This window comes from Anser anser (assembly GCF_964211835.1).
Source record: "Anser anser genome assembly, chromosome: 14".
Taxonomy (NCBI): Eukaryota; Metazoa; Chordata; class Aves; order Anseriformes; family Anatidae; genus Anser; species Anser anser.
The window spans coordinates 11,245,480-11,262,297 of NC_139735.1; the positions used below are offsets into that span (position 1 = coordinate 11,245,480).

Sequence of the window (16,818 nt, forward strand, 5' to 3'; positions counted from 1 at the left end):
GAAGCAGCTACAATTAACACAAAAAATAATACAGTAAGAACTTGCCATTTCTGTCAAAGCCACGATTTAAACAGCAATTCAGTGACTGAATTGCTTCGAACAAAGCAAGCTAGCACAAAACCTGAAGAATTTTATTCAGGTATGGGAAAGTATTCATATTTCTTCTAGCAGGTAAGTAAAAAAAACAATTATGAACAGAACAGACTTGTCTAGATTGGTCTGCAGTAGCCACTTTTTTTTTTTTTTTTTTTTTTTTTTTACTTTTTTTAAAAACACATCTTCATTGGGAGAACTAAGCCTTGCTTCGGAACCTAGTGAGCACATATCCCACCCTTACCGAATGTTACAACCAATCAAGGCAAAAACTATTTGGTGTGCACTGAAAACTATTACGCATGAATCCCCAGACAGAAATTCTTAGTCTCTATCTACCACCAATAACTAGGCTTCAATTGACATGTAACTGCTAGTTTAATCACATATTTGATCCTACAGCATCCCTGCTGGCCAAAGCATTTGCTCAGCTAACACTCATTAGGCAGCAAGATGGAGAGGTAAGAAAGGAGCATCTTCCTCAGTCCCAGATCATCTATTTTTGCAAACAAACTTAAGTTTCTTCAAGGAACCTGGCTTAGGAAGTTAAACTAGATCTTTCTAATGTATAGCATTAAGGAATCCTACAAAAGCGGCTCTTAAACCCTGTATTTGAGTTTTGGCTTGCAAGACATATTAAATGTACGTAGACAAATTTGAATTTGGATCTGGAGGAGGGGAAAGCTTCTGTTTACTCATTATGAGTTAACGGCAAAAGTAGAACACCAGACCAGAAAAAAAAAAAACCACTGACATCAACAGGGACTGCTGAGTGAGAACTATAATAGAAAAGAGTCAGAAGAAGAAACCCAAGAAATTGCTCTAACTCTGGGACAGCTGCAACCCAGTCTAACTACAACTATTGAAAGCCGCATGTCAAGCCAGGGATGGTACCTGCAGCACAGATTTTTCCCTTGATTCCACCTGTAAAGATCTCGTGTCAAATTAGGAATCTATACTGGAATATGTAGGAAAAAATATTCTGTATCCTGCAGAAAAGTACGGTATCTTGCCAGTTTTCCCTCAGAATATAAACTGGTTTTAGTGCAATATTATAGAAGTTCTGACAGTAACTCGGTTGTTTTCTATAAACCAAGCCAGAGTAACAGCTAATTCTATCAGCTACAGTAATGCGTTTGTTTGTTTGTGATTAAAAAAGCTCTTCTACCCATGGCAAAGTCTTCTTTCTAACTTGTTTTTGACTGCAAGTAAATTTAATCTTGCATTTTACAGGAATATTCAAAGCACGATACTAACTTTAATCCAAATTAAAAAGGACGGGATTAAGCACCAGTTTATAAACTTACACATTACTATGGACATGAATTTGTTTTGGAGCACCTCTAAGATTAAATGGGAGGTACTGTATATTATATATTAAATTTATATTTGACATTATAATATATATTGGATAATAAATATAAGCTTATTGTTTCACTTTTGAATTTTCTGGAATGACCAAGCTGTCCATTTTTGTTTGTACATGTCCCGTGTCCCATTCCCCCACTCCACCCCAAACATAAGTAAAAGGCTGCAGTACACACCCAGAAACGTTTCCCATGGCAGCAAAGTCTCAATGAATTACTTGGGTGCCTGAAGACATTTCTATACCAAGCCTTCTCTTCCCTACTCAGTTACCTCCTTCTGCTACATCTTTTCCAGGGCCACAGCATCAGCAAGTATTCAAGAACATTTATAAACTCAAATGCTCGTCTGGTTGTACCACATTTGACAATACCACTGTGATTAGCTAAGAGAAAACGTCAACTACAAGCTGAATTGTTTGCCTGGATTTGTTTAGCTTTTAAATGGACAAACTCAAATGGCAGACTCAGCACATCTGCCCTAGAGACAGTCACCTGCTCGTGTCCCTTCAATGAAGCGTAAGTGCAACCCATGCATACCAGCACGCTCAGCTGGATTGTGATGACAGTATACAACACTAAATGAGCATATCAGAATTGGTATCAACTAGTGAGTGACCCAGCAAGAATCAAAGGAGCTAGGCTCCAAATTGAGAGTTCTGGGCATCAACTCTGACGCACTGTATTTCTAGAAAGTATCCAGACTAGGGACTGAGAAAAAAGAATTAGATTGCTAGGGGCTTTAAAACGACTTTAAAGCCCTAAGTCACTCTTGGAGGAATTTATTCTATTTAAGATTGTAGTGCTTACAATACTTCCCTGTATAGCTATAAAGGCAGCAGCCCTATTAATGACCCAGGAGCAAAAACCATCAGGAACTGTAAGAAAGATTGGTTTTGTGTTTTTGCAGAGATGTTACATTGTTTAGGAGGAAGGAATGTGGTATTGAGATATGCTTGCAGTGATAAGAAAGCTTACCTTGTAAATATGCAGACAACCACCATACTCCCTAGTGCAATTAGGTGAAAAACACGGTGTCAAGTCAGATAAGGGAAGAAACATTACCACCTCACAGAGTAAAAATAAAAAGTCAAAAAAAAACCTTGAAAAATAACAGGCTGGCAACTGAAATCCATGTATTATTTGTGAACCTGGACTACCCAGTCAATGGGAAAACAGGGGAGAGGGTCCTAGTCGTAGAGAGATAAAGTGTATAAACTGTGCTACACAACTAGTAGGCGCACTCCTGCTTGCAGGACGCCCGTCATTGCAATCGCAAATAAAAATGCTACGTCACTGAGATCCTCGCCTGAGCCTATGTTATTGGCTACAGAGTGTTTCTCATGTGAATTCCATAAGGAAAGTCTCAAATTCTTTACTTCATTCCATCCAATATGGAAAAACTTACAGGACTATTTCATTATTTTACAGGAAAAAAATCAAGGCTAGCAGTAGGCAATTATTCCTTGATTTCTAATTCTTCTTTTTATGCCTCACTCAGATAAAAATTAGTATTTCCTCATTTCAAGTCTAACAACGGCTTGCCTCCAAGAATCTTAAGGACACACCTCAGAGAACTAAGACTACTACTGAAACATGGAAAGACAGAACTTAGAAATCATATTGTCCACTGTGAGAGGTTAAACACCAAAGGGAAAAAAAACATATCCCTGAGAAACTTGATGAAAAGAATAAAATTCATTCATACTGTAGAAGGTCCACAAAATTCCAATTCTTTTCTGCTACCATTCCATGCCAAATATTACACCTCATCTACCTCAGGGCTTCTGACTTTCGGAAAAAAAAAAAAAAAGAAGATACTTTTCAGACACCTTCACCTATTTGGTGGCAGAAGGTGAAAACCATGGAATTACTTTCTGATCTTTAAGTAACCTAAGGCTTATGGAGGAAAAGGATCATCGCTCTCTGGAGACTAACAGCAGGATACGATCTCTGTGCACAATCAAGATGCAGGAACAGACCCCAAGTAACCTGTAAAGGCTATTTATAGGCAAATATCCTACTTGAACCCCAAATTTGCAGCATTCCATGAGAAACTGAGTCCAAATGGACCGTAACTTTCATCAGAAAATAGCTCTGGTTCACTACACAGTTCAGCAACGGGGTGGGGGGTGTACTGTCATTAAATAAAAGAGCATTCTGAAAATAGTACCTCTACGAATACCACAGTACATTAGAGTAGAAAACCACCAAAATCCAGATCCTACTCCTTCAGAAAGGCCATTAGATTTACTTTACCATGACCCAACTTTAAGAAAGCACACACCCACCTACCCTGAATGCCTTAGAAAAAAAACCTCTACAAGAAAAGTCCAGGAGATTCATCCCATCATGTTTTTAATTCCTTGGGATATCCTCTTAAAATTCAAAAAAAATACATCAATCAAAAAACAAAGAGGAAGGCAACATAAGGCTGTCAAGAGATGCTCTTTCACCTAAGTCTATATCTAACAAATTCAGACAGTTCTGCTTCATCAGATGGAGGTTTTTGTCCATCAGAGGTCACAGAATCAAACACACAGCATCACAACGAGCAAGCTTTACTACGTTTGTTTGGAGCACAGTGTTGAGAGAAGTTGTAATAAGCATTAATCACATGGATCACTTACAGATGAAGTTGTTTCAAATGATAGAAAGATTTAGCAGATTAAGATTTTAGTAAAGCAAACTTCTTCCATCATTCCCCTCCAGACCTTTGTTCTTATCTGTACAAGAAACTAAAATGAAGTTGTTCTTCCTTGTATTCTATCTACAGCCTAGGCAGATCGCACTCGATATGCTCACTGTAAGAGAAGGCTATTAGCCAAAAGCATGGCCACAAGGACATTTTTCCTCTTTTCATTCCCACCTACTCCTTTCCCTGTAAAGGCTTCTAAAACATGGTGCTTGCTTGTTCTGGCAAAGCCAGACGAAACCAACTAGAAGTCAGGCCAGGCTGGTTAGTCTGTTCTCTCTAGCTGTGTCCTTCCTCTGTTACTCGAAAGCCGTACAATTCTTTGAAAGCAACGATAGAACTTTAGCCTTTATAATGATTCCGAGTCAAGGCTTTCTTCTCAAAGGACATATTCAAACAGAAATATCAACAAATACATATAGACATACAAAAATAATCAGCTGCACAAATACAGAATAGCTTGTTCAGGTAAGTTTTCAGAAGAGTATTGGTAGACTTATTCAAGGTCAAATTCAATCTGTAAATCAACATTTTCCCCTGCAAAGAGACAGTCAACAAAATGTGATAGATAAACAAAAGCACATCTTGCAGGACAGATGAAGTAATACTCCTACTCTCTATGAATCACTAGAGCTCAACTTCAGTAATGTTACTAAACTGGGGCGACAAGCCCTGAAGAACACAGATCGCATACAGAGACTCCAGAGAACAAGAACAGAAAAGTCTAGCTGGAATGAAAATGAACTGAACTCAGATATGGTGCACAAAGCCAGAAGCTAAAGCAACTGCACCAAAAAAAAAAAAGATCAAATGCTTTACTAGGACAACTTCCTTCTCTTCCTCATGAAGTCCTTCCAAAGCAGTTTAGTGTTTCCTTGACACCCAAGTTACATATTTTAGCACAAAGAAGTTTTTTCTAAGTATCAGTCCTCAGTCTTAAGGGCTGCAATTGGCTCAGCACGCCGGGAGCTTCCAGTGCTGGAAATGGTTTGTCTAACCAGTTCTTAAAGCCACCTGTCAGGAACGGCACAGACATGGCTGAGGCTGCCTGGGGAAAAGGAAGAGAAGGAGATAAACCTAGATTTGAGATTTCTTTCAGCCCTATTATTAAGTTTTAAGAAGCTGTGCAAAACATGAGTAAAAGGTAATGGCTAAACAACAAGTTAACAGTGGTGGTGTAGAGATAATGCTTTGTTACACGGTGGAAAAAAGCCTTTACAGAACTGCAGTGTACTTTGTTTCCACAGCAAGTATTTTCCTGATGGATAAAACAAGGATAAATTTCTGCAATGCATTTTTAATTAAGTTTATCAGTATGTGTCTAATCTTCAAATATTTAAATACTTCATATTCATAATTATTATTAAAAGAAGCATTTAAAGAATGTTTCAGCAAGTTTAGGATAAAAAGCTACCTATTAAAAACCGTATTGACAAAAAAAAGTGTGCAAGATGCTTAACATATTACAGCTTGTTTTAAATAAACTTTCAAAATAAAGTCTTTAGAATTTATAATAGGAAATGTGCTATATAGGAAAAGTGCTCAGGTCCTATTGCAAAAAAAAAAAGACCTCTTGATCCCTCAAGAAGAACCAAGAACGAGTGGTAATATATTTCGTGTATTTTTATTTTTTCATTAGTCTGGCGAAAAATAGTCTAACTTTCTAGCAATAAACAGAATTTGATCATTTACACTATGCATATTTTATCATATTTTTACTAGAAACTAGTATGTACTGTGATTACTCCCTAAATATAAAATAGCAGTATTTTGTCAGAGGTGACTTACCAATTGAAAAGAGGATCAGCTATATCTGTTTCACCACAATACCACAATATTCAGTACAGCTATAAAACTGACAGAACAACGTGTTATTGTAAGTACACCAAGAAGAGGTCAGTTTATTCTTCGCTAGTCTCCTGAGCCACTTGCCACAGTACAGAGACGAGAAGGTTTAAGCAACTCTTAGAAAGGTATCAGGCAGCCTTGATTCAAATGTACTTGTTACATCTCACAGCCTACTGCCATTCAGCCCCAGAATGGGTGGCTTCCCATTCAGGCTACCACGAGCCTGACTTACCAGTCTGTCTTGTGTAGAGTTAAGTGGCTGGCACTAATTACTGCAATCACAGCTCATCATTAAGTTCCAGAAAGTCAAATAAAACTGAAATCTTACTGGGGAGATTCAGATCCTATTTCTGCACAGAAAACAAGCATAACCACAGACCTCTATCCTGCCTGTGTAACCGAGTTACTTATAAACACGTCTTCTTGCAGGAGATACAAGCAAGAGACAGGCTTTTCCACCTTCTCACTCCTTTCCCCCTGTGCTGATGCACTTGGGGAGAAGAGCTATGTTTCGATGAACCCCAACTTGCAAGCATAGTACCTGCTTCATTTCACACCGTTACCATCTGCGCTCATCTCTTACACAGGCATCACAAAAAGAATCATACCACAGAATCATAGAACGGCCTGGATTGAAAAGGACATTAAAGATCATCTAGCTTCAACCCCCCCCTGCTCTGGGCAGGGTTGCCAACCACTAGAGCAGGCTGCCCAGAGCCGCATCCAGCCTGGCCTTGAATGCCTCCAGGGATGGGGCATCCACAACCTCTCCGGGCAACCTGTTCCAGTGCCTCACCACCCTCTGAGTGAAAAATTTTCTCCTAATTTCCAACCTAAATCTCCCCTGTCTTAATATAAAACCGTTCCGCCTTGTCCTATCACTATCAACACATGTAAACAGGCACATAAACGTAGCAGAACACAGCAGAAATACACCACACACAACTAAGACACATTCTGTTGTAAGATACTTGGGGCAGCAGTAACATTTACCAGCATTTCAGCTTCAAGTAACCTGTGGTTTGAGCTAGTGTTCTTTTTCTTCCTGTACATGGTTAATATCACATAGCCACATAACTATCTTGCATGTGGTATTGCTGTGCACTACCTTTATTCACATAACATTTACATAACTATCTTTATTTATATAACAAGCATAAAACTCAAGATGACCAAAATAGAGTTTTTTTTATGTTTTCATATATTGCTTCAATATATTGCTAACAGAGTCTTAGTACCTGGCCCACAAGAGCCCCCCCTAACCCTGTGCAGGGCACCAGCTCCCCAGCGCAGGCCGCGGTACTGCACACCTCGCTCCGAGCCAGCTGCTGCACCACAAAGCCCCAGCGTAAGCTTCTTTACACCCCTGTGAAACCTGAACACGATATTTCCACTTTCATTAGTGAAGGAAGCACGCGCATCCTAGTCTAGGATTCCCACTCAGTACTGGCTGAACTCCGTTTCAATCCCGTGTTAAGGACTGTCAATAAAGCACCGGCTCTTTTCTCCTGCCTGAACTGTCCCCACTTTCAACCTTTGGCTGGGGCTGCTTGAAGCACTAATATAACAAGACGCCCTCAAAATAATACCAACTGGAAAAAAGCTTTTAACCAGAAATATCCCCGTATTAGAACAGGAGAGTGAAATGGATTTTGCCTCGCAGATGGATCCAACTTGCATAAAAAACAAGACAGAAGTAAAACAGGAAGGAGAAGTTAATAAAAAACGCACCTATGACCTCAAATAAAAACATATAAAAAAAGAATTGTGCAAGTTGTATACAGTAGTCATAAAACACTAGTTGATTAACAGTGACCACTTATGCACAGCAGTTAACTAAAAAGACTGAACAGTACCCTGGCCAGTGTTCTCTAACTTCAGAAGTCAAAGGTTTTAACTGATCATTTTTTCTCTTCCCACCACCACATCCTGCAAGGAAAAGTTAAAATCTTGGAATCATATTTGTCAAAGAAAAGAATTCCCAAAACATAACTTTCAGATCAAATATGATAACGTAGCTGTCTGACGCCTAGAAGCATCAATTTAAGTGTTAAAATTAAACTGTTCTTCACAGCAAAATCCAACTGAAAAAGAATCCAAAAACATGAAGTCGATACAGTTCAAAACCCTTTCCAAATATGGAAGTTAATTTTTCTAAGCACAGGAGTAGACCGGACTTTTTCTAATCTAAATGACTAATAGATTAGAAAAATATTTCAATCATGCAAAACCTTAGCAAAATTTAATATTAATAATTACATGCACAAAACTCAGTTTATACAACTTAATCAAAAGCACAACACATCTGTAAGTTTCACATACCATATATTCCTTCCCATTCTGAATCTTTAGATGGTGAAGAAAGAAAATGAGCAAGTCACTGTAATATGTCAATATCTCAAAGGGCAGAAGTATTCCAGTTACAAAGCACTAGTGATTTTAATAGTAGCACAGCCCTGATTTCTAAAGGAACTCAGGGAATGAAGCCCATTGAGGCCATCTTGATGAAAACTGTTTCCCTTGTTTGATACGTATACCACAATGATTTAAAACAAGTATTTCAGACCAAAGCAAATCAGGGTGAAAAGTCTGTCTTTCTTTAAAAATAAAGAACAAAACGGTTGCTTGGACTAAAGAAAGACTTTTACCATGTTGAAGAAGCCTAAACACACTTTAAATTTGTTACATTTGTTACTGCTGTAATTTAACAATAAAGCCTCATCTTTGCTCCAATCTCAGCAATCCCTTCTTAGATTCCTCTAATAAAGGCCCAGTTTTTCTTTTTTAAAATCAATAATACTGACACAAATCTAGAAGCGTATTCATTACATACCACAAGTACAGATGTGCAGTCATTAAACTGATAAACAATCATCCATGTTTTCTGCAGCCCCCAAATTCTAAAATTTGAAGTGAAACTTGGATAACCCTTTAGAGGTTAAGTTTCTAATGCATGAGATGCTCACCTATATTTAAAAACCAGAAGTAAGTTACTCATCAACTCTAAGAAAAGAAATACCAGATCCAAATATGAATCTTTTTATCATAAATATGATCAAAATATTTACCTAGCCCAGTCTCCAACACTTTCCAAAGGGTGTCTCTGATGCAGGATGAAAGCAAGCCATGAAACTTTCGAATTGTTCATTTAGACCACGTACACACTGCCCGGTAGTGCTGGATCACAAATCTATTTTGTTACATTCAAGCTCTCTAATGTTGGGTGATTTTTATTTATTTTACATCAGCTTTACTGTAAAAAGTGCCATTAGTGAATAATGAATGGTTTTGCTCACATCACAAAAAGCATGTCGAGTGGGTAAATACAGAGATATATAAAGAGACACACTGGAAAGCACTTAATTTTACAGTTCTTGAATCTAACTCTACCCTCTCAGTTTATCCTAAAGTGGGCAGATTTGATCTGGGCCCATTCTTACTTTGACCTGTGTTCTCTATTTCCACTAAGTAGGCGATTAGTTCCAGAACTAAAGTTCTGGAACTGGAAAGCCCCAGTTCCAGAACATACAACCTCCTCGGTCTCCAGCACGGCAGCCTGCTACCTGATACTCACACAGAACCACTTGCACTCCGGTTTGTGCCCACTGCCTCTTTTAAAGACATGCTTGTTGCAGTAACAGACACTTGTTTAAAAAAATAAAATCACTTCCCTTTGACCATTTATTCAAACAGAGTTACACTACATTTGATCTCCTAAAGTCTCAAACACACCAAACTTCATTTATTTGATGGTCTCTAGCCACCTTTTAGTCTTATATACAGCCTTTTCTGTTGAAATACAACTTGCTCTCTGAACATAATAATGGACTACTCACATCTGTTTCATTAACCCTTGGCTGAAGAAGGTTCCTCTCCAAAATACCCTAATCTTCCTCACAAGTCTCTTCATGACTAATAGTAGGATTTTTGAAGAAGTCACTCATGAAATCGTGCAAGCCATCTTACTACCCAAGTCTATGACAGGCCCTAAGCAAACTTGTATTCACAATTCCTATGTCAGAAGTACCAACGTACCTGCAGCTAAGACTGAAGACTTATTCCTAGTGCTGCCCACATGGTTACTGCCAAGGGGTGCTTATGTCAGGTAGACGCTGAGCTGGCAAGGGGCAGTTCGTTTTCTGTTTCCTTTAACACAATACATTGTGTGCTAATACAGCTCCTCCCTATATACATATTCAACAGGAATAAAAAGTGTTCTTAACACTACAAGAAAAAAATTCTTCACCGCTTTCTTCTACATCTGTTTTTTGATGCTTCATTGTCAAAGTGCTTCAAAATTCCAACTGATCGGAACCATGCTCAAAAGATCTGCCGTTAAGTACGCAGGTACCCAAGCTATTTCCTCAAGTTATAAAACAATTCAGCAGCGTTCTATATCGCTTCCCAAAAAAATCAGCAAAACCACGCTGGAACGCTATGAAAAGGGTGTTTTAACTGCAGGGATTAACATTGACATTTTACAACTTTGTGGTATTCCATGTTTCAGGTGCTGAAAGCACCAAACAAGCATCCAAGACTTTTATTTGACCACGTGCTTCAACCAATACCTCTCTTTCCTCTTTAAAAGACACCTGTACTCCCCTAAAGAGCCCTGCACTATGTTAAGTAAATCATTTTCCCTTCCTGATGCCTATAAAAGGAGGGGCCAGAACATGAAACAGCTTTAACCTGCCAAATCTTCCCCAGCTCTTTGGAGCGGAGTTTGTCCTTGTAAGAACATGTGCTGAGGGACCCACTGAAGAATCTGCCAAGAGCAGCAAGAGCTCTGGTCCCTTCTGAGGTACCAGGATGGATAAGAGAGGGTAAAGGACTCATATACACAAGTGTTATACCCACACTGTATATAATATATGTATATAATGTATATAATGTAATATAAAATATATATTATGTATATAAGTGTTATATTCACAGCAGCAAAGCGCTTATCTTCCAACAGCCAACTATTGTCTCTAAAAAAAATAAATTTAATAGGTAGCCTTACTGAAGATCCACAAAAGGAACCACGGTTCTTTAGAGCTGGAATATTATTTTAGGAAACCAACATTACCCTAATTAACAGCGGACCTGAATGTTTCTAGTGCAGAACATGAATCCAGCATCAAAATAAGATGATGACTAAAATAAGATGAAGACTAAGAATCAATTTAATTACAGTCTGAAAAAATGAAATGTCTCAAAACAGCAGTGTTCCCTTTCACTTTCTCTTTCCATAGGTTAATTTAGTTATAAATCCCTTTTTTACTACTAGGAGTCAAAACTGACGAGACTTCGCTTGAGACCAGCAAAAGACTTGGCTTGTTTAGGATAGCTTCCCAAACAACAGGATTCAGTTCTTTTGCTGAAGATCAACACAACTCATTTATGACCTTCATACTTCTGCTTCAGAACAGTACAGTGTCTCAGACTTCAGAATTTAAAGCTAGTTTGTTGGGTTTATTTCTCAAAAAATACAATCACTTGAAATTGTTTAAAGATAGTTTTTCATTAACAAGGTGATTGTGCTTTGCTTAAACAGACTACAGAAGCCTGGTTGTCATAAATAAAGCTAATTAGCCAGGTTTTCAGAGGGCCTAGCAAATGTAGCGAATCTAGCCAACGTTTGCGTGTGTGTGTATGCATATTTAGTATGTATGTGTATTTACTGCTCTGTTAAAGTGGAGCAGGGCACGGCCGTAACACTACAAATTCTAAGACTGTCCCCACTCAGCATCTGAGAACACAAAATATTTTAAGTCATCCTGAAAACAGGAATAGAATAAAAACTAAACTGTGAAAAAAAAAATCCAGCACTACATCGTGATGGGTAATTATGATGTACAGAAATACTCGTAAGCAGTTCAACTCAGCTCACATCACTACACCTTCACATGCAGGTCTACAGGGCTCACAAATCAAAACAGCTGCTAAAAAATTAAAAAAAAAAACAAAGACAGAATGGTTGAAGAAAATTTCTGCATATGTAATTTGAAAAAGAGTATTTCATCTGGCTGCAGTTGCTAGAACTAACTTTCCAGAATGAATAACCAACATGCTCACGTGAGATCTGAGCATTAAGGGATTTGGGAACAGTAAGCAGAACTAGTTTTGCAAGTCATTAAATGCTAAGGACACAGCCTGAACCCTGCATGTGAGAAATACTACGAAATCTGAGACATGAAACACACGGCTGACTGTACTGCAGGTTGCAAGTTAAGATCAAGCCTCCTGCAGGAGGGGGTAAATCACAACAAAGAAAGCCGAGCTGCCCTGGAAACCACATCAGACAAGCTGTAGCTTAACTACTTGTTCTAGCAGCAGTGCTGCCATCTACTTTTTGCAAGCTATACTTAATGTTGGGGAATGAAGTGTGACTAAAACATGACTAACAGGAGAAATCACCTTTATTGCCAAACTGCAAAACAATACAGAAATCACAGCATTAGGTCATTTTGTTGCCATGATGGAAACCTGAACAGCTCATTTAAGGCTAGAAAGGGTGTTTTCAGTCAAGCCAGTCAGACGAGTGTGACCCCCCCCCCACAATGAAGCTATTTAGAACACCTCCCAGAAACACAAGCTTATTTTTCAGTCACCTTCAACTTAAGTCTTATCAATAAGCTACCAGGTTCTCAGTGTTTCCTTTGGATATTTTTACTAAGTATTTTTTTAAACTAATGATATTTCTAGTATTTGAACTCACAGTGGGAAAGACAAGTACGCCTTAACTAGGGAACTTTCTCCCAAGTGTTTTCAATCTTTCAACCACAAAAATTAATCAAGAGGCATTAATTTCATCCCATCTTTTTACAGGAGATGGAGCCAACAAACAAAAGCCCTCCAACAGGCTTGTTCTTCTTTCCGGATTCTGTTCTGTCCATTTTCTACATCTCTACTCCAAGCACAGGAGGAAATCAAAGCACAGGAATCTCAGATTAAAAACAAATTAACTAATCCAGAGGACAAGCTGCAAACTGCTATTTAGAAACCTGAAGAAAGCATTCTCACAGACATTATAAGAAGCAATGGTACATCCTAGATTTATTATATACTGTGAACTCATTTCGAACACTGCAAACCTAGATGGAAACCATCAGAGACCAGCTACCCTCATAACACTAGCCATCAGACATCTTCACTGACAATTTCTAAGTCTAGCAATAGGCTTTTGGACACATCAGTCATTAGGTACCTGAGAACTGCAACAGATCCAATTATTCATATTTGGGTTTTCAGAGAATCCCAGATATATTCTATCTTTCCTGCAAAGCAAAGTTTGGTCCACAAGAACTACATTCAGTTGGATTAAGTTCAGAGATCCATCATTAATTAAGGTGCTGCAATTTTCTGCTGACAAAAGCTACACTTTTTTTTAAAAAAAAATCAAAATGCAAAGAGACCAAAATAAGTCCCCTGCCCCCTTTCATAGAATGTCTCAGGTTGGGAGGGGCCTTAAAGATCATCTTGTTCCAATCCACCTGCCATGGGCAGGGATGCCACCCACTAGATCAGGTTGCCCAGGGCCTCATCCAACCCCATCTTGAACACCTCCAGGGTTGGGGCATCCACAGGTTCTCAGGGCAACCTGTTCCAATGCCTCACCACATCCTGAATGAAGAACTTCCTCCTAGTAACTAATCTAAATCTCCTCTCTTTTGGTTTAAAACCATTAGCCTTGTCCTAACGTTATCTGACCAAGGAAAAAGTTGCTTTCCGTCTTTTTTATAAGTCCTCTTTAGTATTGAAAAGTTGCAATAAGGTCACCCCTTAGCCTCCTCTTCTTCAGGCTGAATGTTCCCAGCTCTCTCGGTCTTTCTTTGTAGGAGAGGTGCTCCAGCCCTTTGATTAACATTGTGGTCCTCCTCTGCACTCCCTCTAACAGACCCACTTCCTTCTTGTGCTGGGGGCGCCAGACCTGGATGCAGGACTGCAAGTGTGGCCTCATGAGGGCAGAGCAGAGGGGGACCATCACCTCCCTCCACCTGCTGGCCGCTCCTCTGTTGATGCAGCCCAGGGTGCAGTTGGCCTTCCGGGCTGCAAGCACACACTGCTGGCTCATGTCGAGTTTTTCACCCACCAGAACCCCCAGGTCTTCCTCTGCAGGGCTGCTCTCAATGAGTTCTTCTCCCGGTCTGTCCTCATGGCTGGGGTTGCTCTGACCCAGGTGCAGCACCTTGCACTTGGCCTTGTGGAACCTCATTAGGTTCATGCAGGCCCACTTCTCAAACTTTGCATCCTCAGATTGAAATTCTCCTTTTAAGACTGTAGATAGCTTAACATCTAAACACCTACAAATAAATGCTATTTTATCTACCTCTTAAGGGTATTCAAAGCTAATGCCTGAAAACTCCAACTTCAGCACAAGACTACTAGTCTGAGTATGCACTCAATGATCAAACAGTATTTTTTTCAAAGCAGGGTGTTTTTTCATTGGAAATTTGAAAAAGACTTGATTTCCTATTTCATTGCAAGTATCTGAGCCACAAAATTTAGAAAGACTTGATTAGTCAAGCCATTTCACCGTAAAAGTAACAAATGTGGTGGCACTGTGTTTATCTAATCTGGTTCTGTAACGTGAACATTAAACATGCATTTTCCAACAGCTATATCTCAAAACTACAGAATAGAAAAAGATTTTTATGGAAGTCAAAATAGAAACCAGTATTTCACCTGTAAATTTCATAGAATAGAATCAAAGACTGGCTTGGGTTGGAAGGGACCTTAAAGATCATCTAGTTCCAACCCCCCTGCCATAGGCAGGAATTTCTGAAGTAATAAATTAATAATTATATATTGACGAAAGCAGCATAAAGAAAAATATAACTTGAGCAGGTCTACTTCCTTCCATCCTTTCCTCTGTAACCCTCCCTCTGGTAATATGTAATATTCTCTGATCAATGAAATACCACTTACTTCAAACAAACTTTTCCAACCTTATGCTCACAGAAACGGTGAACTAAGCAACCCTCAACACCTGTAAGAATTATGGGCTTATTGTTATTCTCAGCTCCTCATCATCACAGTAAGCTTCCAGACTTGTGAATACTTTACGAGGGTCAAAATTTACAGGTTGCCAGATCGGTGTGCAAGTTGGTTTCAGAAAAAAAATACTGCACAAAATACCTGCTGCCTCCAGTAAGGCTTCTAGTCTTGCTTGTGTTTCTGGATCCACAGTTCTCAAGTCTGCACCTTCTGCAGCACTCGATAAGAACAACTCCGATGTGGTTTTAAGTACTGGGTTATCAAGATCTTCTTGGTCCAAAATAAACGATTCAACCTGTTTGTGAAGTCAAAGAAAAAACAATTTTACAATTTTTGACATTTTATAATAAACTTAAAATATTAAAAAATCTACAGAATAACTTAAACCATTACTATGACAGTACAGTTAACTGTACAGATTATCGGATAGAACCTTAGAAGTAATTTGGTCAACTCACTGAAAAGGTAGCTGAAGAAATCACGAAAGAAAAAACTCAGCATGAGAAACAGCGTATCAACAGCTTAATTAACAAGAGCTGAGGCTACAGCAAGGGCCACTCAGATTAAACACTGGAAAAATGTTATGGATGTTTGCACTGTTAACCACCAGAACAGACTGCTACAAGAGGATGTAGCATCTCTGCCACCAGGAGTCCGTCTACCTCGTTATTAAAAACAAAAAGCAGGTATGAGGCTCAGCCATACCGAAGTCATTACTATCTGAGAGCCAGGGAGGGACTGAAAGATTTCCTAAAACACTTTTCAGCTCCCTTTTGAAAGTAACTTCAACTAATGCAACACAGGGATTTTGTTTGAGGAGAAAAAAAGACAGTCAACTACAATTCAAACCAAAACATCTGTTCCCACACTGACACTTAAAACCAGTCACCAATGTTTCCTAGACAAGAAGAGATAGGTAGAACAATTAAGCAAGCAGGTATTCCAACTAAGTAGCAATAATGCTGTCCCACCACTGGTCCACGTCATCTCAAAACACAAGCTCATGGAATTACTCAACATAACACACTGTGCTTTAAGGACAGCTTGCCAGAATAAACAAGGAGGATACCTGACTCATACGCTAATGGGAGCACAACTACATTTCAGAATCTGTCTCAAGTTCAGGCGTAACTCCCTCTATTTTCAGCAACGTTTTAAAATGAAAACGTGGACGCTATCTCAATTAGAAATTACCTGCTCAAGGCTACTTGTGCCTTCAGTATCCCTCAGAAATGAGACAAATTTCTGTCCTTTCTAACTTCACGTCCCAACCTCATTTTCGTTTCTCTTCCCCTAATTTTTCCCACTGTCTTTCTCATGCCAGTGGTAACCTACCACCATATTCAGTAAGATCACACACCGCCTTAATGCTCCAAAAATCCAGATCAGGCCATCTACAAACTCAGGAAAGTGCCCTATTGTATCAAGGATGTTCATGGGTCTGGAGAGCTACAGGTGACATTGCTCTCAAAAGCAACTGTTGTTAATTTCTTTTTGATATGTAAATGTTCTGTAACATTATCTCCTAGCCTCCAATCCAATAATCGTTAGGGCAGTGAAATGCAATGTTAACATAAGAATACAAAGAATTATATTCATGGGAGAAGGGGGGAAGAGTAGCTTTTAGGAATACAGATCACTAGTTGCACATCTCAGGGGATCTGCATAATATTGGCTAACTTAAAGGTATTTCACCTCGCGTGCCAACACACAAACATTAAAGGTAGGACAGCAGGCTATGGCTCAGGGCTTTAAGCAGCAAGACCTCTAATTCAGTCCAAACGAGATACAACACTCCTAAAAATAGAGTATTGTTTCATTGTGAGAAAGAGCTGA

At 39.0% G+C, this 16,818-nt stretch overlaps 1 protein-coding gene across 15 annotated transcripts in view; it reads right to left on the bottom strand.

The window, feature by feature from the left end:
• Positions 1-16,818, bottom strand: part of ANKHD1 (ankyrin repeat and KH domain containing 1) — a 119,829-nt gene that overhangs the window by 89,565 nt on the left and 13,446 nt on the right. For all 15 annotated transcript variants that reach the window (XM_083799104.1, XM_083799106.1, XM_083799113.1 and 12 more), the window contains exon 2: positions 15,124-15,277. In XM_083799104.1, coding sequence (XP_083655230.1) covers positions 15,124-15,277 — 154 coding nt within the window. The remainder of the gene's footprint in view (positions 1-15,123; positions 15,278-16,818) is intronic.